This window comes from Rhincodon typus, chromosome 5, assembly GCF_021869965.1.
Source record: "Rhincodon typus isolate 14 chromosome 5, sRhiTyp1.1, whole genome shotgun sequence".
In the NCBI taxonomy this organism is placed as follows: domain Eukaryota; kingdom Metazoa; phylum Chordata; class Chondrichthyes; order Orectolobiformes; family Rhincodontidae; genus Rhincodon; species Rhincodon typus.
This window is the reverse complement of record NC_063336.1, coordinates 86,704,368-86,731,133: the sequence shown is the minus strand read 5'-3', so window position 1 is coordinate 86,731,133 and position 26,766 is coordinate 86,704,368. Positions and strand designations below refer to the sequence as shown.

General features: G+C 40.8%; 1 protein-coding gene across 1 annotated transcript in view; it reads left to right on the top strand.

Moving 5' to 3' along the window:
- The window catches only part of LOC109917628 (signal-induced proliferation-associated 1-like protein 2), a 401,246-nt gene that overhangs the window by 132,505 nt on the left and 241,975 nt on the right, over positions 1–26,766 (top strand). Inside the window, exons 2-3 of the mRNA XM_048597090.1 lie at positions 14,443–16,323; positions 16,575–16,632. Of these exons, the coding sequence (XP_048453047.1) occupies positions 14,814–16,323; positions 16,575–16,632 (1,568 nt within the window). The 5' untranslated portion in view covers positions 14,443–14,813. The remainder of the gene's footprint in view (positions 1–14,442; positions 16,324–16,574; positions 16,633–26,766) is intronic.

Genomic DNA, 26,766 nt, shown 5'->3' with positions numbered 1-26,766 from the left:
ATGATGCTGCTTGGCCTGCTGTGTTCATCCAGCCCTGCGCCTTTTTATGTACCTTGTTTTTTTCAAGTTATTTTTGATAATGCTCTTATGAAGTGCCTTAGACTATTCTACTACTTTAGAAGCATCACAGAATTAAGAGTTGCTATTTGTTGAACAATCCCACAACATTTGCTGAAGAGGAGGGGTTAACATTTTGCAGCAGGCTGAAATCTTTGAGATTATACACAGTGATACTCTTATTTAGTGAATTATCGAAGGTAACATTCTGACACTAAGTAGGTGAGTTAAACAACCATCTTACTGTTGGAATGACAAGGAGGTTGAGGGAAAATTTTCAACATTACATGAATATTTTGAATTTAAAACTGCAACTTAGGCAATATGGATGAACTCCAACTTGCTGCATGCCTCTAGAATATGCTGTCTGTTTGATTGTGAAAAGCAAACTTAGATTATAGTAGAGACAACAAGGTGCAGGGCTGGATGAACACAGCAGGCCAAGCAGCATCATAGGAGCAGAGAGGCTGACGTTTCGGGCCTATATAGTATATAACTGGTACATTTGTAGCTTGTGAAGCATTAATGGCTACAGCTGATTAAGTTCGTCATCTGAGAGAATATTATTGAATTCAGATATAGTGATATGTTAAAATCCCTATTTGTTAAGCTCATGAGCATAAACTTTGACAAAGTAAAATAAGTCAGTTCAAATATTCAGACAATTTATTTAAATGGATACTTACATAGATGTGGTATTAGATAAAATGAGTCTTGGCGTTTAGCGGCCAAGCAACAGTGATGAGACGCTGGAGTTAATGAGTCTGAAAGAAAAGTTGCGCAAATTGCAAATTAATGAACTTTAAAATGTTTAAATGAGCAAAATTGAGTATTTCTCTCACATTTCATCAATGCTCATATTGAGCATGGAGAAATCCTCTGATTGGTGCTAAGTACAGATTTACTGATGTTACTGCTTAGCTGCTGTCCACTTTTTTTGCTGGAATTGTTGCACTGATGATGAGATCCTCTTTTTTTTGATAACATATGTGGGATCAGTAATTATGAGTTTTCAAGCTGCTTAGACTGAACCTGAACTTCATCCACGTACATAATTTCTTAATCCTTTAAACTAACTTATGATTTGATTTTTCGTCCGTTTCTTTCATATGTGAAATTGACCCCTTAATGCTAACAGCAATCTACAATATATATTTAATCAATCTGTTTTGACATGGTATGGCACACCTCTGGAGCAAATGGGATTTGAACCAGGGTCTTCTGACTCAAAGGTACGATCACTACCAGTATAACGCAAACACTCTCCAGAAATCTGTAATAAACATACCTATTAACTTCTTGCCTCAATGAGTGCTCATTTAATCATGCTCACCTGATTATTCAATAATTCCCACTTTAAACAACTTGAACTTGCCTGATTCTGGGCAGCTTCTTAATTTTTGCTTTATTTGGCAGTTTTATGTATTTTCTCTTTGGATCTACTACTATCCCTAATTTTTTTTGTAAGTCATGGTTGAGCCACGTTTCCATTTTTTTGCACCAGAAGGAATGATTATTTAGATATATTTAAAGTTCAGGACTCCAGTTTCAGATTCAGTTTTTTCACTCTCCATCTTAATGTCAAATTCTATTATTTTCCTGATCGTTATTTCCCAACAGACCCTGCACAACATGATTCTTAATCAATCTGTTTTCATTGCAAAATGCACTGGGTGGCACGGTGGCTTAGTGGTTAGCACTGCTGCCTCACAGTGTCAGGGACCTGGGTTTGATTCCAGCCTTAGGTGACTGTCTGTGTGGAGTTTGCACATTCTCCACAAAGACACAAGGGTTTCCTCTGGGTGCTGCAGTTTTCTCCCACAGTCCAAAGATGTGCACATTAGGTGGATTGACCATGCTAAATTGCCCGTAGCATCCAGGGATGTGCAGGTTACCTGGGTTAGCCATGGGAAATGCAGTATTAGGGTAGGATGGGATGCTGTTCAGAGGGACAGTGCAGACTCAATGGGTTGAATGGCCTGCTTCCACACTGTACGGATTCTTTTTAAAATAAAAATTGCCCAGTCTAGGATAGCCTACTTGCTAGTTGGTTCCTCAATGTATTGGTCTGAAAAAGCCATCACACAAACATAGAGTCATAGGGATATACAGCATGGGAACAGACCCTGTAGTCCAACTTGTCCATGTCGACCAGATATCCTAAATAAATCTAGTCCCATTTGCTAGCATTTGGCCCATATCCCTCTAAACCCTTCCTATTCATGTACCCATCCACATGCCTTTTAAATGTTGTAATTGTACCGGCCTCCGCCACTTCCTCTGGCAGCTCATTCCATACATACCACATCCTCTGCGTGAAAAAGTTGCCTCTTAGATTCCTTTTAAATCTTTCCCCTGTCATCTTAAACCTATGCCCTCTGGTTTGGATTTGCCCACCCTGGGGAAAAGACCCTGTCTATTTCCCCTATCCATGTCTCACATGATTTTATAAACCTCTATAAGGTCACCTCTCAGCCTCTGATGCTTCAGGGAAAATAGGTCAAGTCTATTCAGCCTCTCCCTGTAGCTCAAACCCTCCAACCCTGGCAACATCCTTGTAAATCTTTCCTATGCCCTTTCAAGTTTCACAACATTCTTCTTTTCGCAGGGAGACCAGAATTGCACGCAATATTCCAATAGTGGCCTAACCAATGTCCTGTACAGCTGCAACATGACCTCCCAACTCCTACATTCCAGAAAATTCTCCTCCACAGAATTCTTGCTAGTTTGGTTTTTCTAACCCATATAAGATTAAAGTCATCCATGATTACAGCTTACCCTTATTATATACATCTCTAATCTCCTATTTAATGCCTTCTTTTACATCTCTGCTACTGTTTGTGGTGGTCTACGGACAACCCCCACCAATTATTTCTGTCCCTTTTTGTTTCTTACCTTTGCCCATCCACTTTCTTTATCATGATTTTCTGAACTAATCTTTCCTCATTTCATTGATTTTGTCCTTTACTAACAATGCTGCACCACTTCCTTTCCCTTTCTTAAATATTGAATCTTGTGGATGTTCAGTTTCTTCTACGTTATTGCCAATGAAGCTCCTGGTACTGTGATAAAGACAGATTCAAGCATTTTTTGAATTATTATTTGAAGACGAAATATTTGCAGAGCTATAGGGCTCTGTGTCATGGGACTCCCTTTAATTGGTGTACTGGAACCTGTGGTCTTTGGTTTGAATGCTGCTCTACCACACAGGGTTATTGTGCCTTTTAAGTGACCAGGTCCTTGATTTTAAAGGGAGCTTTGAGTGAAACATGCCTGACCTCTCATGCTGCCACGCTGCATGCATGCATGTGAACTCTTGGGCCGGCTGTGAATGCGAGTTTGTCTGGAATCTGACAAGTTCCAAGTTTTTAAGAGCGAGAATCATTGAATAGCTGGGTGAGGATGATTAAATGAGTACTCAATAAGGCAAGAAGATAGTACACAATAGTGTACTATTGATTGCCGTTTGCAAATTAGAGAGTTATTTTTACGTATTTGATTCTCATGATTTAGCTAAGGACTAAGAAATTGTATAGGTATTAAATGGATTTTTCAAATCAATCTTCATAAATAAAGTCTGGATAAATTGCAAATTTAGCAGGAGTGCAAACTAATTAAATAGTTCCTATGAAGAGGTGGTAGGGACAAGACTGAATGGTCTCCTTCAGTGCTGTTTCTATTGAATGATAACATATGCTGTTGAAATTGCTGTGTCTATTTTCTAATTTTCTCAGACTGGCAGCAGTTCAGTCAAAACTGGATGAAATAGCTGGAGCATGTACTTTGCGTATAATGGGGCACATTCTGCAAACCAGCTTCTTAAAGACTACTTTTTTGACTCATTTGACAGCACAAAGGAATGTATAATGAAACGCCCGAGTCTGAATTTCATGAAAGATTCCTGTCACAATGGCAAACTGCAGAGCTATTACTGGTTCAAAGCTAAGAAACATTATGCAGTTAGCTGCTATCTCCTCTGTGGTATATTAATGTATCCCATGGCCTGGCTGTGAAGTAAATTGCTTTTGAGCAATATGTGCAATGCTTCTATGGATCTCTGCTGAATTAACAGATTGCTTAACTCAAGAGGCCTAATAGGTCAGGGCATTTTTGTGTAAAAATCAAGTTATTCTATGGTTTGAATTGTGATTTTTAAAAAAAACAAGCTAGTGGCACTGATACAAATAGAAATTAACCTGGCAGCAAGCTAACTTCCTTGGGAAGTCGTCTTCCTTTCATCTCTTGCACTCTGTTTTGATCCATCACAGTGGAGGCGGTATTAGAGGTGACGCGTCATTCTTAATGACATCTTCCTCCTCAATTCTAATTCAATTTATAATAAAATTCAGGTATCTCTTTTATAGAAAATATGTTGAAAAGATTTTCTCTAATTGTAAAAAAAATTCAAGTTCCAAGGAATAAACTGATAATGCTCTTGAGCGGAGAATAAACAAATGAGGATGGCTGTACAGGAGGGAAAAACAAAGATTCTTTTCTTTAAAATAAAAAAGCGACTATGCTAATTTATGGATGTGGCCAAGATTTTTCACTTTTCTACTTTAGGAAACGTGTGACAATATCAGGTATAGCAGAGACAGATACAGAGTAAAGCTCCTCGAACTTTGCTTCAGCAGCCTACTTTGGAAATAAAGATCCATTCTGCAGCTATGTGCTTTTTTTTTGCGCAGGCATGCAACATTTTTTTCTCAACACGTGGGCTTTAAGTGAGGCTGCGAATTAATGCTGAATAGTCATTTATACAATAGGCCTAAGCCTGCTCGGTACATTTAATCAACTGGTCCAAATTCATCTCATATAGGACTCTTGGAGCCAACAAAGAAGACTCTAATCCAATCAGTCTGTGTGTAATTGAGCCCTGTTCATCAGGTGAAATGCCAATATTTTTCTGTCATATGGTACTGATTACTGCCTCTTTATTTTTAAACTCTCCAGGGCAATAGTGAATCAACTGCTAATAAATTGTTTGAAAATCTTTAATCAGAGATGTAGACTCCAACACTAAAAAGGGAAAGTAAATACACAACGTTAAGACGAAGGGATGAGATCATTTAGGGAGATAGTGGAGGTAGATTGTGTCAACAATTCATGAAACAATTGAACAGCTATTTTTATGCAATGAATATCACTTAGTATACTAAGAGGATATAATGTGACACTGTTTGAAATCTGATACCAACCATAATGTGTTACACAAGGCCTTTTTGGGTCCTGTGCTCTTAAACTCCCATTTTAATGCATTCTCATTGCTATTCAAGAAATTTTCTAATGAAGTTAATTTAAACAGTCGTGATTGCCCTAGCTAGATTCAGGATTGGAAGTGAAGAGTAGATGTGTAAAGGAAGAAAGCATCTCCAAGCAAATGAGATTTAATGAACTTTGATTGTAGGAATGAAATATAGTAGTCTGGCATGATAAATATTTGTTTCATGGCAGTTTTTAACTACAGCTGAGGGGCTGAAATATGTCTCTCAAAATGGAGTCATAAATATATTTTGCATATTTGGGATTTAATAATGAGTATGTACCATACACCAAATCTCTAGCCTTCACCGCAGAGGTATTGTGATACAGCTAGAGTCACTGAGCTATGTGATGTGATTTGTAGATATCTATGCTCCTTGGATTATTGTGCTCAGCAAGAAGTTGTTAAAAAGCAAGAAGACAAACAGATTGAAAATTCCTTATTCTTTGTAAACTAGTTGATTTTCTTCTGAAAAAAAACCTTTAAGCGGTTCTTCACTGAGTTTTATTTGATTTACGCAGTAACACAATGATTGGTGAATCAGTGCTTTGGTGAAGAATATCTTGTGGAATTGCTCTCTTCCTTTACAACCATCTCCCCAAGTATTTCTTCAAACTCTTCATCTTTATTTACATCTTAAAATAAGCAGTTACTGGTCAATATGTGGAAAATTAAGTTTCACCAGTTGATGCTGAAGATTCACGTTTTTGGGTGGATTCAGTTTAGAGGCTATTTAGGTCAAATGATGCAGTCTAAGATGTACTGTTATTTTCAGTTCAATTCACACTTCAACCATGAGTTATTCAAGTGGCTCCTAAACCATGGATAGGAATTATGGTCAAGCTATGCACAGGTCAGGCACTGGTGTTACTTAACAGGATTCCACACTTCAGTCAGACCAGGTTAGAAGGCAGCATTTTTTCTCTCTGTAATCTTTTGTGTGTATGAAGCAAATCGACATTTTTTTTCTTCTCCATGTTGTTCATGACGATTCAGAAGTTACCATGTTTAAGACAATAGAACTCACATCAACATGAGATGAAAGGATTACAGCAAATGTACAACTTTCAGGAAGTGCAAGCTTATAAATTCCATTTTGCATGTTTTTATTATTCATCCATTGGATAAGGGAACTGCTGGCTGGGCCACCATTTATTGCCCATCTCTAATTGCCCAGGGGCTAAGAATCAACCTCAGTGTTGTGGGTCTGGAGTCACATGTAGGCCAGATCAGGTAAGAATGGCAGGTTTCCTTCCTTAAAGGATTTTAGCGAACTAGATAGGTTTTTACAACAATTGACAGTGGTTACACAGTCCTTAGGTTAGATTTTTTTCATTCCTGATTTTTATTGAATTCATGTTTTGACCATCTGCCATGAACTCATGCCCTAGAACATCAGTCAGGGATTCTGGATTACAGGTCCAGTAACATTACTACTACTGGAGCTAAGACCAATTATACCCTTTAGGTTATACACGAATAAAGGGTAGGTGGAGGCAATTGGACCAGTATTTCCAGGCAAAATTAAGGCTCATTTTAAAGTTGTTAATTTTGTCCCTTTTTCTATATTTCCATTGTTAAATACTAATACGCATAGGAACCTTGCTCAGGTAAATTTATCAGACTGTAATTATATCCTCCTGCCAGTGAATGTGCTGCAGTGTCTTTACTGTCGCGAGGTTGTGAAGATAATTTGATAAGTTTACATCAAAAGTTGTGTTATGAATATTAGCATAGGAATTAACGATGTAAGAAGTTGACTGAGATGCATGAAAATGTAGAATTATGTTCATGTATATTTATTTGTAGTTTGATGATTGTGTAACATTTCCTGTTTTTAAAACTTTCTGTTCCTTTTTCATTTATGTGTTTCATATTCAAGATTAACTGTTACTTTAATTTTATCTGTACTCTGCACTGCATTTAATTACACTTCATACTTGGTTCTTACTTTATATGTAGAATAAACATTGTAATGTTTATAATACCACTTCCTGCATTTCAAAGAATATTTTGAATAATGAATTCAATTAAGTAATCAATATCAGATTATTGCGGATTACCATGCCCTTGAATATTAAGCAGTATTGACACTTTAATCACTGAGGATTTGATACGTGTACACGTTAGCATTGATAAAGCAAACTGCTTAAAAGGAGGACTAATAAAGGAGAAAAGAAAAAATGAACAGTAATTGTAATCAGCATTGTTTTTTATGTTTATTCATATTTATTTGATAATACACTGCAGCAATCAAAATACCAGGGTGATGAGGTCTCAATTTGAATCCTGTTGTTTTTCTTAAACAGGGTCTTAAAATAATGCATTGTAGTGAAATGAAAAAAATATGGAGCATGTTTGTTGTGCTGTCTTGATAATAAGTTGCAATATAAGATAAATTCTGTTAGTTTTTTTTATTCATTGATAGGCTATGGGTGTCATCCAATATCTATTCCTAATTAAGAGTCAACCATATTGCTGTGGATGTAGAGTCATATGTAGGCCAGACCAAATAAGAATGAAAGATTTCCTTCCCTAAAGAACATTAGTAAGCCATATAAACAATATTTATAACAATCAACCGTGGTGCAATAGTTGCCACTGTGATAGTTTTTAACTATTGGTTTATTATTATTGAATTCAAATTTCACCATCATGGAATTTGAACCCAAATTCCCAAAATATAAGTTGGTACTCTGAATTACTACTCCAGTAACATTATCACTGTGCTACCATCAGTGATAGAGGTGTGAACATGTATCTGTCATAAGGTTGCAGATAGGATATAGTAATTACAGCACAATCAATTTACAAGATTTGAAACTTTAACATAAAACCATCTCAAAGATTCAGATTGCCACAGCAAGTGAAAAAATATTCCGCCAGTGTTTATCTGAAATTAATTATAAAGTACTAGTATATCTTGTTGTTCAGTGAGATTTTATTAAATTAAATGCAATATTTAGTAGGTTTGTTTTAAATATTTTCAAAGTCCTATAATAAATTTTGCAAGTTGGTGTGAGATGGCACAGGAGAAGGAATGCAAAATTCTACTTTTTCAGTGAGTTCCAATTCAGTTTGTTCTTTAGTTTACAAATTTCACTGGGATTTGTTCATTTATGTGATTTATATATTTTAGCCACTTGTAAAAACTGAAACTTGAGATTTGTTGGTAAAAGAGACATGCTATCTCAGCTTTATCTTATACTTATCAGAACAGATGCAAAAATATCAAACTTCAAAGGAAGCAACATTTATACTGCTCAGAGGAAGGGTCACTGGACCCAAACGTTGACTTTGAGATTTCTCCTCACAGATGCTGCCAGACCTGAGCTTTTCCAGCAACTTCTGTTTTTATTTAACATTTATACTCTGTTAGAAAAGCGTGTTGATTGGTTGGTAATGTCAATCTGGGTTCAAACCAGTTGGTGAGACAGAAATGAAGAGGCCTTTTTTCATGTATAGGAATGATTAACTACTCAGTGTTACAGCTTCTTCCATGCACAGGTCCCTCCTCGCGCGCCCCCCCCCCCCACCTTTATATCTACCCAGTCAATTAATTAATCAATTATCCTATAACCAGCTCAACTACTTGCTCTATAAGAACAAATTAACCTCTTTAGATGAAGACAAACGAATGATTCCTGAACAAAATTAATAAAAAATTAAACAAAATACCTTTTCATATTCTACAGTTTGTCGGGCCACAGCTGGAAGATTGTGTACTGTTCTGGAGTCCACGTTACAGGAGGGATGTGATTGCATTGGAGTTGATGGAGAGGAGATTCGCCAGGATGTTGCTGGGGCCTGGAGAGTTTTAATGATGACAAGAGATTGGATAGACTGGGGTTGTTTTCCTTAGAGCAGAGGAGACTGAAGTGGGACATGATTGTGATGTAGAAAATTACAAGGAGCATAGATAAGATAGGATAGACAGGAAGGACCCTTGGTGGTTGGATCCATGACCAGGGGACACAAATTTAAGGTAAGGAACAGGAGGTTGAGAGGGGACATGAGGAAATTTTTTATCAGCCAGAGTGTAGTGAAATTTTGGAATTACCTGTAAGGGCGGTAAAGGCAGAAACCCTCATAACATTTAAGAAGTATTTAGATGTATATTTGCATTGTCAAGACATACAAGACTATGGGCCAAGTGCTGGAAAATTGGATTCGAATAGTTAGGTGTTTGTTTTTGACAAGTGCAAACTTGATGGGATAAGGGTCCTTTTCTGTGCTGTGGACCTCTATGATCCTGTGATCTTCCCTTATAATACAAATGGTAAGTCACAACATTATTTTCTTTTTCTATTCCATAATCGTCAATATTACCCTTCTGTTTTTAAAATAAGATAGTTCTAACATATTTGATCACAAAGTGACCCAAACAAAAATTGACTTTTTTTATTTCTTGTTCTTCTAACTCCTCATACCACCAGGTGTCCCTCTTCAAGGATCTCCAATAATTTCTTGGAGCAGACACTGTGAAGCTATCTGACAACTGGTGACTTGCATCAACCCACTTTCTTTTTGATGTATTGGAACTGTGCTAAGATAAAACATTCCACAGTTGAGGAAAGGAAACAAAATATTAAATAAATTATATTCAGAAAAATGCACACGTTTATTTTGAAAATCTCTTTTCTTTCCTATATGCTCGCGTGGTCAATCCTCACCTGTTTGCAGTGTCACTCTTTGTCGAATGCACATTGTCTCAAAGAGAATAGTTATCCATGTAACATTCTATGGACAACTTTTCTTAGATTGTCTCACGTATAGGATTTTTTTAGTATATTGGAGAAATACGTCCTTGTATGTATAGTTTCTACTGACACCAATATTTCACTGCCAGAGGTACTTTCAACTACCATTTTTATTTACATAGCTTCCCAAAGCTCATGATTGACATTTTTTTTCCCACCGTATTCAAATAACCATCTAAAAGATTGGCATATGAAGAATCATTTTGAGAAAAAAGACTAGCTTTGTACCTTTGGATAACCCAAGACTGGAAAATGGAGTGTGCATTTTTCTGAATTTAATTTATTTCATGTTTTATTTACTCTCCAGACTTACTGAATAGTTGCATGAAACCCCTAGCCGCTAGGTCTGGGTTTAGCCTTGTATGTCCTATCGAGTAGCACCTTTGCTGTACACAGCTGTATAACATTGGCTAAATAAAGCCCAAAGAACTGCGGATGCTGTAAATCAGGAACAAAAACAAAGTTGCTGGATTAAGCTCAGCAGGTCTGGCAGCATCTGTGAAGGAAAAACAGAGTTAAAGTTTTGGGTCCAGTGACCCTTCCTCAGAACTGGTGGCTGGGAAAATGTCAGTTTATATGCAGTAAAAAGGGGAGGGGAATGGGTAGGGAGTAAATGATAGGATAGAGCCTAAAGAGGGAGAAGAACAGTTGGGCAGACAAAGAGTTGATAACGATCAGGCTAGGAGGGTGAATAGTTGTTAATGGGGACTGTTAGCGACTAACAACAGGGGGTGTGTAATGGCAGGCTATGTGGGAACAAGGCCTGGTGTGTGGGGTAGGGGGCTGGGACATGGGAGAGTTTAGGCCTGAAAATTATTGAACTTGATATTGAGTCCAGAGGGCTGCAGGGTCCCCCAAGCGGAAAGTGAGGTGTTGTTCCTCCAGCTTGCGTTGGGCTTCACTAGACCACTGCAGCAAGCCTGAGACACAGGTGTAGGCCAGGGAACAGGGTGGTGTGTTAAACTGGCAGGCAACGGGTAGTGCAGTGTCTTTTTTGTGAGCAGAACGTAGATGTTCTGCGAAACGGTCACCTAGTCTATGCTTCGTTTCCCCAATGTAGAGGAGACTACATTGTGAGCAGCGAATGCAGTAGACGAGATTCTGGGAAGTGCAGGTGAAGTGTTGCTTCACCTGGAAGGTATGTTTGGGCCCTTGGATACTGGGGAGGGAGGAGGTAAATGGGCAGGTGTTGCACCTTTGCTGGTTGCAGGGGGAGGTGCCGTAGGGCAGTGGGGAGGTGTTGGGGGTGAAGGGAGTGTGGACCAGGGTGTCCCAGAGGGAACGGTCTCTGCGGAAGGCGGACAACGAAGGGGAGGGGAATATATGTCTGGTGGTGGCATCTCGCTGGATGTGGCAGAAATGGCGTCTGATGATCTTCTGGATGTGGATGCTGGTGGGATGGTAGGTGAGGATAAGGGGAACCCTATTGTTGTTGTGGGAGGGAAGAGATGGAGTGAGGGCGGAAGTGTGGGAGATGGGTTGGACCTGGTTGAGGGCCCTGTTGACCACGGAGCTGGGGAATCCTCGTTGAGGAAGAAGGTGGACATTTGGAGGCTCCCTTGTTGAAGTTGGCCTCATCTGAACATATACAACGGAGATGGAGGAACTGAGAGAAAGGGATGGAGTCCTTACAGGAAGTGGGGTATGAGGATGTATAGTCCAGGTAGCTGTGGGAGTCAGTGGGTTTGTAATGGATATTAGTGGCCAGTCTATCCCCACAAATGGAAACAGAAATGTCAAGGAAGGGAAGGAAGGAGTCAGAGATAGACCAGGTCAATGTGAGGGCAAGGTGGAAATTGGAGGCGAAATTGATGAAGTTTTCCAATTCCAGACGAGAGAGGGAAGCAGCACCAATGATATCATCGATGTATCGGAGAAAGAGTTGTGGGTGGATGCCAGAATAGGACTGGAACAAGGAATGTTCCACGTACCCCATGAAGAGACAGGCATAACAAGGGCTCATGCAGGTACCCATGGCAACCCCTCTTACCTGAAGAAAATGAGAGCAGTTAAAAGAGAAGTTGTTGAGGATGAGGATAAGCTCGGCCAAGCGGAGGAGGGTGGTAGTGGGTGAGGATGGTTCAGGTCTTTGCTGCAGGAAGAAGCGGAGAGTCCTAAGACCCTCCTAGTGGGGAATGAATGTGTAAAGGGATTGCATGTCCATGGTAAAGAGGAGGTGGCTGGAACCGACAACCTGGAAGTTTTGAAACCGACGTAAGGCATCAGAGGAACCATGGATATATGTGGGTAGGGATTGGGCCAGTGGGGAGAAGACTGAGTCGAGGTAGGAAGAGATGAGTTCTGTGGGGCACGAGCAGGCTGAAACAATGGGTCTGCCTGGACAGTCCTGTTTGTGGATTTTTGGCAGGAGTAGAAACGAGCTGTGCGGAGTTGGGGAACTATTAGCTTCGAAGTGGAGGGGAGGAGATCAGCGGATGAAATGAGATCAGTTACCGCAGTGGATACAATGGCCTGATGTGCCATGGTGGGGCCATGGTCCAGGGGAAGGTAGGAGGAGGTATCTGAGAGTTGGCGCTCGGCCTCTGCAAAGTAGAGGTTAGTACGCCAGACTACAACACCCTTATCGGCAGGCTTAATGACAAAGTCAGGGTTAGATCTGAGTGCACGGAGTGCAGTCAGTTTGGAGGGAGACAGGTTGGATTTGGTGAGGGGGGCAGAGAAATTGAGGCGACTAATATCACATCGACAGTTCTCAATGAACAGATCAACAGGTAAAAGGCTAGAGGGAGGGGTCCAGGTGGAGGGAGAGTGTTGGAACTGGGTGAAAGGGTCTGTGGGACGGAGAGAGAACTATTGTCCAAAGAAATGAGCACAGAGGCGAAGACGGCGGAAGAAGAGTTCGGTGTCATGTCGTGCTCGAAATTTGTTGAGGTGGGGACGCAGAGGAATGAAGCTGAGGCCTTTGCTTAGTTCAGAACATTCAGCATTGGAGAGCGGAAGGTTAGGAGGGTTGGTGAATACCCGACAGGAGGTGAGAGTTGTTGGGCTAGAGGATGGAGTCAGAGGGAAGGGGAGGAGAGGAAGTTTCCAGAGGGCCATGGGTATCTTTGAGTTGTTGCATCTTCTGGGCCTTGATGCCTGAAAGGAAAACAAAAGCTTATTGTTAGCACGACGAATGAGAGAAGGATGATGTGGAACTGCAGGGTGATGCAACTCTGAGCCAGTGTGTTGCGATGCTGTTGGAGAGAAAGGATGAGAGTGTGCATGTGGCGCCGCATGGCACTGAGTGTGGATCTCAGCATGCGGTGAGAGCAGCTGTCTGTGGAATGTGTGTAATATTTGCTGTTCACTATCTGATACCTCGTGTACAGCAAATTCATTCCAGTTCTCAACTTTTTATTGAGCATCATTTGTCAACTTATCTTTTAATTTGTTTGTAGCTGTTAAAACACCTAGATCCCCTGGGCCTCTGCTTCTTGTGGTATGAGTCATAAGAGGTAGTTTCGAAGCCCACCTACCTAGCATGTGTCATAACATACTTGAAAAGGGTTGTTAAAAATATCTACTGATTATTTGAGGCATTGCCATGGAAAATGCATGAGAACTATTGTCCCAGAGATAGTAGGAACTGCAGATACTGGAGATACTGAAGGGCCTAGACCCTTTGTCAGCCTTCCTGCTCCTCTGAGGCTGCTTGGCCTGCTGTGTTCATCCAGCTCTACACCTTGTTATCTGAGAACTATTGTCCCCCTGTTTCTGCTTAATTCAAAAAGATACATTACCAGGACATGCTCCTTTTTCCTGCAGAGGATAGGTCCTTGTATCTCATGTTAGAGGTGGTTGCATGAATAGACATTACTTGCTGAATAATTCTCAGTATATGAAGAATTACACTAACAAACAATTTAAGATTATCAATTGGTTTGCAATGTGGCTCATGTTCACTTGCTAAAAACTGCATATAATCAGGTGCAGGGACATCCTTTGCATGAGAAAGGAATATATTCAGGCATTGCTCCTTTCTTTGAATTAAACAAAATAATGGGTACAATAATTTCATGGCAATGCCTCGACCAATTAGTTGGCTTGTCAACCAGTGAGCACCGTTTACTTATGCAGTATAAATTGTTGCTCTCTTTTGAAATTTGGTATTCTTTTGTCAGACCTGAAGAATACGAAACAAAATGCTTTGACATCCTGTCTCTTATTTTCAGAAAATTTCAAAATAGAAACTAGTATTTATTTTTTATTTTGCTGTCATTGGATTGTAGGCTGTAATTCAATTTCCAGCATTCTTTGACATTATTTTTGTTTTATTTGTATTATTTAAATTCTTGCATTAATTTTAGTACACCTGCAGTCTTACTAATTGCAGCTGTATTTGTTTTTGTTTCCCTATAGATCCTTAACCAAAGTCCATCTCTGAAACTTACTGAAGCACCTATTGGCGAGATCATCTTTACTTTGAGCTGCTCGTCCACTGAAGGTATAGATGGCAATGAGTAATGTGCAGTGTGAAGAACTGAACACGGACACGAGAGGGGCGCAAGATGCACAGCTCTGACTGCAACTTTTACTGATCCATCACTGAAGATGGTACACTGAATTCTGATTTTTTTTTTTAAAGTGAACTGTTCCGACGATTATAGGTCAATTTCATTTGTAAATTGAATTACTTCCATCCTGGGCACCTTATTAATGCTTCACAGAATTGACCATAATGTAATGAAGTCGACTCGATCTTTTATTTAGAAAGTTTGCTTGTTTTCTGAATGGATATGAGTGACAAAAAGATCGTGCACGAAGAGCAATCACATTCCGGTGGTGCTTCAGGATTCTCCATCGAGTCTGCTAGGAGCATGCAGTCTGATGATTTCTTTCCTAGAAAATACAAAGTCATTAATGGTAACATGGGACCTCCCATTCTTTCTGGTACACCTTGCAAATCTGACAACAGCAGTCAGCTTAATGGCACACCTGCCATGCCAAAGATGGGCGTGAGGGCAAGAATCTCTGAATGGCCTCCAAAGAAAGAATTTGCAAAAGAGGGAGTAAATAGTAACCTAATGACATGGGATAGCAGGTCATTAGCCAGTTATGAAAATGTTTCCATCATGAGAGGTAATCAAAATGGACAGAATGACCAAAGTGTTGAGGGTCTGCCTGAGGAGAACCCGGATGTTACTGAGGACTTGGAATTTGCAGATGCGAGATATATTTTTGGGGATCTCTTCACTCGGTCCCCACACAGGGGCCTTCACCCAATAAGGCAGAGGAGCAACAGTGATGTTACGATCAGTGATATAGATTCTGAAGATGTTCTTGACCAAAATGCAGTAAATCCAAACACTGGTGCCGCTCTTCATCGTGAATATGGAAGCACTTCTTCAATTGACCGACAGGGTATAACTGGTGACAGTTTCTTTGCCATGCTTCGAGGATATAGAAGTGAAAGCGAGGACCAGAGGAGCCCTGGTCCACTTGGGCTTAGTGATCTGTTGCGCTGTGATTCTGGAATGTCACCCAGTCTACAAGCAGCAACTCAGATTTCTCGAGCTGAATTTGTCAGAGTTTCTGGATATGATTATGTGGATAGTTCACTTTTTTTTTGCAAAGATAGCGAAAAGGCATTCAAACGGAGATTGAAACCTGAAACAATAGAGGCATCTCTTTTTAGAAAATTGAGAACTGCAAAAAGTGAACATGAGGCATTAAGGTTCTCTTTTGAGCAGGAAGAGAACAGACTGGAGAAAAGCAACCAGCTGTGGATGTGTCATAAGTGTTTTGCACACTATGATGTACAGAGCATTTTGTTTAATATAAATGAAGCAATGGCAAACAGGGCTAATGTAGGGCAAAGAAAAAACACAACCACTGGTGCATCCGCAGCTTCACAACACCCAATTCCAGGAGGTTACTCTGCAAACTGTGAGTCTCCAACGGGCAGCAAAGAGGAATTAAACTCAAAGGAGAATTTGGATTCTGATGAGGGAGATGGGAAAAGCAATAATTTGACTTTGGCATGCCCATACTTCAGGAATGAGATTGGCGGGGAAGGGGAGAGACGCATCGCACTTTCCAGGGCTAACTCTTGTTCATTTACTTGCAGTGAAAGCTGCTCCTTTGAGTCCTCACTCAGTTCTCACTGCACAAATGCAGGTGTGTCAGTATTAGAAGTACCCAGAGAGAACCAAGCAATCCATCGAGAGAAAGTGAAGCGATATATCATAGAGCACATTGATCTTGGAGCATACTATTATCGTAAATACTTTTATGGGAAAGGTAAGCTGGATGTTTTCAGTAAGTCTTGACCTTCTGCTTTAAGCTTGTTGATGTTTTTGTGACATCTGTCAGCAGAAGCTTTAAAAATGCACATTCTGCAATTGTTTGTTCAGCTTTCTATGACTTCTATCTTGGCTCCGCTACCTTCCGTTCTTTCCTTCTACCTCGGTGACTCTACTTTTGTTACTCATTCTGTATGTTTATAGCCCATGTTCTCTTTGTTAACGTGTCTTTAGCTTTCTTTTCTATAGTGCATGTCTTCAATTTTAAAACTACAGCCAGATTATTCAGGAGTGAAATGGAGAAGCAGTTATAGACTGGTGGAAATCTGAAACTCTCTTCCACATCTCCCAAAAGATTGTGGATGCTGAGGACCGACTGAATCTTTCAAAGCTGAGATTGATAGGTTTTTGTTGGGTACTTTGATCAAGGAACATGGAGCAAAATCTAGTAAATGGGTTCTGTACAGATCAGCCATGATCTAATCAACTGGCAGTAAATATTCTAGATGATAAATTGATTTCTGCTTTTCTATCTTTAAGAAATGCAGTGAATGATGAAGGCTTCTGTCTCATTCAGAAATAGATTGTCTAGCAAATACAATGCAAAAGATAAAACGATGCATAATATATGGTGGTGATGCAAATCTCTGGGAATAAATGGCTGATCAAAAGATATTTCAGAACTAATTACAAGTAAAGCAATGGGTCTCATATGGAATTGTCCACTCATTTGAAAACATTTTTTGAAAAAAGGGGTAGAAGTATCTGACAGAGCAGATTGCCCACTGTTGTAGACTCTCTTCCATTTTCAACTCACTACAACAAATGGACCATTTACTCCACTGGACTAAAGACAGTAGAAAAAAAGTGAAAGATGACTTTATGTTTTATTAAGCATTATGTCAAATATGTTCTTAGGGACATTTTATTATCATTGGGATCAATTAAGAGCAAGTCGGGATCTCGCAGTACTTTTTTTTAGTAAGATTGGCATGATAAAACAACTTTGACAACTGCAAGATGTTTTATAGTCACAAAGGATTTTTAAAATGTAATAAGTGGCAATGTAGGAAACATAGCCAAATTAAGCATTGCAAGATCCTACAATGAGGTAATGACCAGATAATATGATACAAGTGTGAGATAAATATTGACTCAGGACACCAGAAATGACTCAGAAATTTTCACATACCCTCCTGAGAGGGAGAAGGGTGTCAGTTTAGCATGTCATCCAAAACGTAGCCTCTCTGACAGTGAAATACTCCAAAACTGCACTGAAAGAATCAGCTGCCATTTTGAGCTTATGTCTCTGGAGTGGGATTCAAATCCACAGTCAACTATCTTAGCAGTGATAGTACGACTGCTGATGTATGGCTAACTCTACCACAATCATGGGGGCATTCTGTTAATGATCCATGGTTTAGGGAATAATATGAGGCACAGTTTCTGATGTTTTGAGGGAGGAACTACAATCTGCAGACTGTTCTCATATCGGTGAGAAATTTGTTAATTTTCAGCATTTTGAGAGCATTTGGAGTTAGTCCTTCAATTTATTAAACACTTTGGAGAGACAGGAGATGACTCATTTGCTACAGGATTCCTAGCCTCTGACCTGCTGCTGTTGCCACTGTATTTATATGGTTGGTCCTGTTCAGTTTCTGGTTAATACTAAACTACAAAATGTTGATAGTGGTGTATTCAGCAATGAATGACAGTTGATTGTCAAGGGGAGATGATCAGATTCTGTCTTGTTAGAAATGTTCATTACTCTACCCTGCACCGTGGAGCACAAATGTTACTTGCCACCTATCAATCCTATCTTGTGTGTTGTTCAGGTCTTGTTGGATGTGGACATGGACTGCTTCAGTATCTGAGGAGTCATGAATGGCTCTATTTTGCAATTGCTCCATTTTCATTAGGGTTCCTTCATGGTCTGTTTGGTTAAAATACTACTTTGTTGTCGAGGACAGTCACTCTCATCTCTCCTTTGGAGTGGGGTCAAAGCTGATTGGCTCTGGCTGAGCCCAAACAGAAAGTCCACATTGTACTGACATTTTTGAAAAATCTTTACATGTAAATACATCATATAGATATGTGTATACATTGAATATTGAAAATTCATAGAGGCAAGGAAAATAAATAAGAGGCATAAATGGATTATTAAGTGATACTGGCAACTAGCATTAAAGGGAATTTGGAAGTCTTCTGAGGTATATAAATAATAAGAGTGAAAGACACGAACTGGGGCAGATTAAGGACTAAAAAGGAGAGAAGACAAAGGGTTTGCCTGAGGTATTGAATAGGTGCTATCTCTCTAGCATGGACAAAGGTGTCGAAGTCATGAGGTCATTGAATTATTGGATAGGTTAAAAATTAATAGAGGCTGTAGAAAAAGTGGTTGTCCTTAAAAGTTCAAAGTATATCAGGACTGGGTGACATGCATAAGAGGATATTCTGAAGCCATGAGCCATAACTTTCCAATCCTTCTCACATAAAGCAGTGGTGCCAGAGAAATGTTCGAGGCATATGGTATAATGGCTATAAGAGTAGGTCAAAGGCTAGTAATCTGAAATCAGTAACTTACCACCTGACTCTCCATTGTCCATTATCTACATGTCAAAAGTCAGGAGTGTGATGAAATACCCCCCTACTTGCCTAGATGGGTGCAGCTTCAACAATAGTCGATGCTTGGCAGTATCGAGGACAAAGCAGCCCACTTGATTGGCACTACATCCACAAATATACACTCCCTCCAGCATTGACACTCAGTAGTAGTATCTACAAGATACACTGCATAAATTTGCCAAAGCTCCATTAAATAGTGCCTTCCAAACCCATGACTACTGCCATTGTGAAGGGCAAAAGCAGCATATCCATGGGAGTACTGTTCTCCCTGCAAATTAACCTCCAACCAACTCACCATCCTAACTTGGAAATATATCACTGACCCTTCAGTGTCATTAGGTCAAAATCCTGGCCTTACCTTCCTAATGGCATTGTGGATTAATCAGGTGAAGTGAAGAGAATAGAACAGAATAGCCTTTAATGTCATGTGCACTCAAATGAGTGCAGTGAAAAGTTTGTAATGACTATTCTTGGAGCCATCTTAGGTAGATGCACACAGGCACAGAATTTATAGCCAGGGAGATCAAAAGATCATGCAACTGGTGTGCGTGGAGTGTCAGCAGACTGAATAACAAGTCACTGCAGGCGATCAAAAGTGTCAGATGGTGTGAGTAAAGTGTTAACAGCTGAATAACAAGTGAAGAGATGACCTATAATCCGATTAATTGAGGGAGAGAGATAATTACAAAAAATTAAAAATAAGTTAGTGCTGGAGACAAACCAAATGGCTGGAATAACATGATAGGCATAAGAGTCACATGCCAAGAGTTTAACCAAAGTAGCAGGTAATCCAAAACTGTACAAACTAACGAAGGTAGCGAGATCATAAGTTATCAAGGTGATGGTGTCAAAACAGGACAGTAAGGAAGATTTTACAAGTACGCAATAGTATGGTAGGGTTTCATGTACCGTGACATGAACCCAAGATCATGGTTGAGGCTGCCTTCTTGATTACAGAACTTGGCTCTCCATTTCTGCTTGGCAATTCTGCGTTCCTGTGTATTTTGAAGGCTGCCTTGGAGGACATTAACCCGAAGATCGGAGACTGAATGTCTTTGACTGCTGAAGTGTTCCTGAACTGGGAAGGAACATGCCTGTCTGATGATTGTTGCACGATGTCCATTCATCTGTTGTCGTAGCGTCTGCATGGCCTTGCCAATATATCATGCGTCAGGGCATTCTTGCTTGCAGCATATGAGGTAGACAACATTGGCCGAGTCACTTGATTATCTGCCGTGTATGTGGTGGGTCTTGTTCCCAAGTGTAATGGTAGCATCCATGTCGATGATTTGGTATGTCCTGCAGAGGTGTGTGTTAGGTCAGTCTCCTGAAGGCTGGGTAGTTTGCAGCGAATGATGGTCTGTTTAAGGTTTGGCAGTTGTTTTGAAGGCAAGAAGTGGAGGCATAGGAATGAACTTGGCCAGATGTTTATCATCATCGATGACAGGTTGAAGGTTGTGAAGAATATGGCGTAGTCTTTCCACTCCAGAGAAGTACTGGATGACTAAGGGTGCTCTATCGGTCGTGTCCTGTGTCTTTTCTGAGGCGGTTTTTCGCTATGGCATGTCAGAACTGATAGTTGATGAGTTGAGCATCGTATCCATTTCTTGTGATGGTGTCTTTTAGCATCTTTAGGTGTCTGTCACGTCCCCCCTTGTCTGAGTAGACCCTGCATACATGCAGGGCTTGTCCGTAGGGGATGGCTTCTTTAACACGTTTAGGGTGGAAGCTAGAGAATTGCAGCATTGTGAGGTTATCTGTGAGCTTGCAGTAGAGTGAGGTACTCACTCTACAGTAGAGGTATCTGTCCTTGATGGAGATGCGTGTGTCCAGGAATGAGACTGATTCTGAAGAGTAGTCCGTGGTAAGTCTGATTGTGGGATGAAACTCGTTGATATCCCTATGTAGTTGTTTCAGTGATTCCTCGCCATGAGTCCAAAGGAAGAAAATGTCGTCGATGTATCCTGGTGTATAGTATTGGTCGGAGGCTCTGTGCAACAAAGAAGTCTTGTTCGAACCTGTGCATGAAAATGTTGACATATTGTGGAGCAAATCTGGTCCCCATGGCTGTTCCATGTGTCTAGATGAAGAATTGGTTGTTGAAGGTGAAGACGTTGTGGTCGAGTTTGAAGCAGATGAGTTGTAAGATGGCATCTGGAAATTGGCAGTTGGTGGTATTGAGTACAGAGGCTTTTGCGGTGATGCTGTTGTCATGGGGGTTGCTGGTGTAGAGTGCCAAAATGTCTATTGAGATGAGGAATGTTCCTGGTTCGACTGGTCCATGGGTGCTGAATTTCTGAAAGAAGTCTGTAGTGTCGCGAGAGAAGTTGGGGGTTCCTTTGTACAATGGGTTTCAAGATGCCCATGACATAGCCAGAGGTTCTCGCACAGAGTCCTGACATTGAGGCCACTTTTAGACTACTATGTTCAATTCTGGTCACCCTTCTATAAGAAGGATGTTGTTAAACTTGAGAGGGTGCAGAAAAGACTTACAAGGATGTTACGGAACTGGAGGATTTGAGCTATCGAGAGAGGCTGAATAGGCTTTTTTCCCTAGAGTGTTGGAGGCTGAGCAGTGACCTCATAGAGGTTTATAAAATCATGAGAGGCATGGATAGACGGAATAGCCAAGGTCATTTTCCCGGAGGAAGGGAGTCTAAAACTAGGGGGCACAGGTTTAAAGTGAGGGTGAAAGGTATTTAAGGGACTTAAGGGGCAATGTTTTCAAGCAGAGGGTGGTGCATGTATGAAATGAGCTGCCAGAGGAAGTAGTGGAGACTGGTACAATTATAAGACTCAAAAGGCATCTGGATGAGTATGTGAATAGGAAGGGTTTAGAGGGATATGGGCCAAATGCTGGCAAATGGGAGTAGATCAGATTGGGATGTCTGGCCGACATGGATGAGTTGGACCGAAGAGTCTGTTTCCGTGCTGAATGACTCCATGTCTATATAACCACCATCTGAGTTTAGAAATTTCCTCTCATTTCAGTCTGAAGGGGTCTATTCCATATCCTTAAACACTGAACTCTGGTTTTGCACTGTACAGTCATGCAGAACATCCTTGCTGTGTTTACCCTGTTTACTCTGGTTAGAGATCTACGGGATGCATGAGATTCCCTTAACTCTTCTAAACTCCAGTGAAGCATTTGCAACGGTTTTCTCCCAGAAGTGACAGGAGGAGAACTGTACCATCAAAAGATGCCAGTCTTTAGCCAGTTTGATTCACTCCATGGCAAAAATCAATGAAGGTGCTGGATACTGCAGTGAACCCTGACAATATTATGGCAGTAGTACTGAAAACCTGATCTCCAGAACTCACCACACCTCCAGTTAAGCTGTTCCAGTACAGTCCTTGCAATCTACCTGACAATGAGAAAAATAACCCAGGTAAGTCCCATACCCAAAAGCAGGACAAACCCAACCTGGCAGATTACTGTCTTTCTGTTTACTCTCTTGTCATCATTGAAGTGATGAAAGAGGTCATCAACAGTGCTATAAAACATCACTTACTTAGCAATAACCTGCTCACTGATGCTCAGTTTGTGTTCTGCCAGGGCCACCTGGCACCTTACCTCATTACAGCCTTGGTTTAAACATGGACAAATGAATCAAAAACAGAAATTGCAGGAACAGAAATGAATCAAAAGCAGAGTTAATGTTTCGGATCCACTGACCCTTCTTCAAAACTGATATATGCTGAAGATAGAGTGGGGGAAGGAGTAAATAACAGGTGGAGATAGAGTCCAGAGAGGGAGAGAGAAAACAGCAGTTGGGCAGACAAAGGAATGGGTAAAGGTCAGCCTGGAAGAATCAATAGCTGCTAATGGCGATCATTGACTGACAGCGGGTTGTTTGTGGTAGCAGTCCATGTGACTGACCAGGCCTGGTGTGTGGGTGTTGGGATAAGGACATGGGAGAAGGTGCTCAGGCTCTCAAATTATTGAACTCAATATTGAGTCTGGAAGGCTTCAGGGTCTGTTCGCTGTTGCTTTGTCAAACTCCTGGAACTGCCTCCTAACAGCATTTGGATTTCAGCAATTCAAGAAGGCAACTCATAATCATGATGGCAGGTAGGGATGGGGAATAAACACTGCCCCAGTCAGCCATACCTACATCTCCTATTTGAATTTTTAAAAAATAAAACATTTATTGAAAAACAGATTCATTACCTCGAAGGATGTGCTTGGAGGTGCTGTAAAAGTATCCTTCCTACAGTTCATCTTGTACATGACACCAATGTGTGTTAGTATAAAGGGATGGAATGTTTATGTGGAGGATGCGTTGTTGATCAAAATGGTTACTCTATCCTGGATAGTGTTGAATTTAGCATTAACACAGTGTGAAGCTGGATGAACACAGCAGGCCAGGCAGCATCGGAGGAGCAGGAAAGCTGACGTTTCGGGTCGGGACCCTTCTTCACTTTTCTGAGGAAAGGTCCCGACCCGAAACATCAACTTTCCTGCTTCTCTGCTGCCTGGCCTGCTGTGTTCCTCCAGCTCCACACCATGTTATCTCTTACTCCAGCATCTGCAGTTCTTGCTATCTCTGAGTTGAATTTAGCGTGTTGTTCAAGTTGCACTTTGTTTGGTTAAGTGGAGACTATTCTTTACCCATCTGCCTTACATGGTAATAGACATTGGAGAGTTTGGTGAGTGATTCATTGTAGAATTCCTAGAGTATTTTTATGACTGGCCACTTGGGTTTCTGTTCAGTTGTAACCTCACGGGTGTTGAATGTGAGGATTTGGTAATGATTTAGTTTCAGCAATGGTTAATTTCTCTTTTTGTGAAGATGGGCCACTACTTGGCTCATTTGTTCTTCTGTCTACTTAACTTCCCCAGCCTGAATATTGTCCAGGTTTTGTTGCACAGACACACAGACATTGCAGTATATAAAATTAAAAAAAAGTGCTTTCTAAAGGTGGGCAGGAATAGAGAAAATGTGAGGTTAAGTGCACGAATCATTGAAGTTGCCAGGGCAGCTTGAAAATTTGGTTAAAAAGGCATGCAGGTCCTGAGCTTTATAAATATAAGTATATAATATAAAAAGAAGGTAGCTGCGATGAATCGTTAGAAGACAGTGATTTGGCCTCAACTAGAATATCGTGTCCTGTTCTGGGCACCACACTTCAGGAAGGATGCAAAGGTATTGGAGAGTATTAGGAATAAAAAACCAAGAGTGATTCCTAGACATATATACCTAGATTGGAGAAACTGTAGTTGTCCTCCTTAGAAGATGGAGGAGAAATTTAATGGGTGTTCAAAATCATGAGGAGTTGAGACAGAGTAGAAAGAAACAGTTCCCACTGACAAAAGTGTGTCGAACCAGATGAGATTGATATATGGTGAAAGAACCATTAACAGAGTGAGGAAACGCATTTTAAGTAATCAGCAGTTAAGATTTGGAATGCATTGCTGAAGAGCAACAATGACAAATACAGTTTATGGCTTTAAAAAGGGATTTGGGCAAATACCTGAAAAGAGCATTAGCTAATTGCATGGTAGTGGGATGGGTGTCAAAAGATTGGAAAGTGGGAATACCTGATTTGCTCTTGCAGACTGTAGACACCAATTTAATGGGCTGCATTGTTTCTTTATATGGGAAAAATTTTGTGTTTCTTGACAAAACATGATACAATGTGTGAAATGTGAGGTAACACAAGACTTGAGTCCAAATTATGTTCTACTTTGGTTGTACGTTTTATCAACATGTACCCTTTTCCTTAACGAATTTCAACACTGACAAGAAAAAGTCTGAAAGCTTTGGGGCGGCACGGTGGCTCAGTGGTTAGTACTGCTGCCTCACAGCGCCAGGGACCCGGGTTTGATTCAACCCTTGGGTGATTGTCTGTTTGGAGTTCGCACATTCTCCCCGTGTGTGCGTGGGTTTCCTCCGGGTGCTCTGGTTTCCTCCCACAGTCCGAAGATGTGCCGGGCAGGTGGTTTGGCCATGCTAAGTTACCCATATTGTTCAGGGATGTTTAGGTTAGGGGATGCTCTTTGGAGAGGCGGTGTGGACTTGTCGGGCCAAACGGCTTGTCCCCACACTGTATGGGTTCTATGATTCTTTTATGTTGTTACTTGTAAAGAAATTCTTGATTGCTTCAGCATTATATTAAAATCCTTAATCACAGTAAACTGGTGACATATCAAATAGCTTGAAATGACTGGTTACTTAATTCTTACCAATGGAATTTAAAGTATTTTCTGTTAGTTATGGGTGCTGATTTTAATTGTGAACAGACGGTTTCAGTCTATGTTTGACAAGTGTTTGCAGCACAGAGCTACTGATAATTTACTACTAATGGGCAAATTAACTCGTGCGGTATCCCTTTATAATATGCATGTTATATAACTTCTGCCTCTCTATACTTTCAAGTTGTGGAACAAGGGTCTCCTCTCCTGTATGTAAGGAATTGTATAGTATGTGGAGACTGGGATTCAGCCTACACTTCCTGAAGCACGTTTACACGTATTAGACCTCAGGAAAACTTGGGCATTATTAAAATGCTAGTTAATGCAAATAACACTTGCATAAGGAATGAATGTTGTAAAATGCTGAATAATAGAGTTTTGTCCAGGATGACTGGATTATATATTCAGACATGCCATAACACCAGGCTGAATGTTGGTGTTTGTGTTTGGTTGTTTCATGGATCTCTAATCGTTTCCTATCATGTCATCAGTTTGAAATATGCCCATTCAGCTATTCAATTCTGCTCTGCCATTCAAAATGATCATGGCTGATCATCCAACTCAGTACCCTGCACCTGCTTTCTTCCCATACCATTTGATCCCATTAGCCTTGAGAGCTGTATCTAACTCCTTGAAAACATTCAGTGCTTTGTCGTCAAACCCTTTGTGTGACAGAGAATTCTACAGGCTCACGACTGTCTTGGCTATAAATGGCCTACCCAGTATCCTTGGTCTGTGACGTCTGATTCTGGACTCCCCAGTCATTGGAGAGTTACGTGTTTATGCTACGTTTTCAAGTTATGAGTTTGATGGATGCTTTCTGACCTGAAAGTAATGAACAACTGTTTAATGATGGTAATGCATTGTAAGCATTGGCATATAATACCTAAGTATAATCTAGATATTTAAAAATTTCATATTTTACAATTCATAGGAGTCCTTTGGCAAATGGATATGAAGTTTACATTGTTACTGCTTCATCTTCTGAAACTTTAGACAACAGTTGTAGTCTCACCTGTACCTCATGACAGATTCCAAGAAATGTACTTCTCTCTCTCTCTCTTTTTCTCACTCTCTCTCAGTCTCTCTCTCTCTCTGCCTCTGTCTCTTTTTCTTTTCCCAGTCTCGCTCTCCCTTTCTTTCCAAGCCTCGTCATTTTCTCTCACTGTCTGTTATTTTATCTCCTTTTTTCTCTCTCGGACATATGTATTTGCTATGGCTTTCCACATCCCTCACTCCCTTGCGTCTCTCTCTCTCATTCTGTGTGTGTGTCTCTCTCGCTTACACATTCCATCCCTCTCTCTCTCTTGCTCTCCCTTCTCTCGCGCGCTCTCTCTCTCCCCCACTGTCTCTCCCTCCCTCTCTCTCTCTCCCCGCCTCGCTCTCGCCCCCTTGCTCTGTGTGTGTCTCTCTCGCTCTGTGTCTCTCTTTCTCCCTGTCTTTAGCTCTGTGTGCCTCGCCCTCGCTCTCGCTCTCCCTCCGTCCCTGGCTCCCTTGCTCTCGCTCCGTCCCTGGCTCCCTCGCTCTAGCTGTCAATCCATCCCTGGCCCCCTCGCCCTCGCTGTCGCTCTCGCTCCGTCCCTGGCTCTGTCGCTCTCGCTCCGTCCCTGGCTCTGTCGG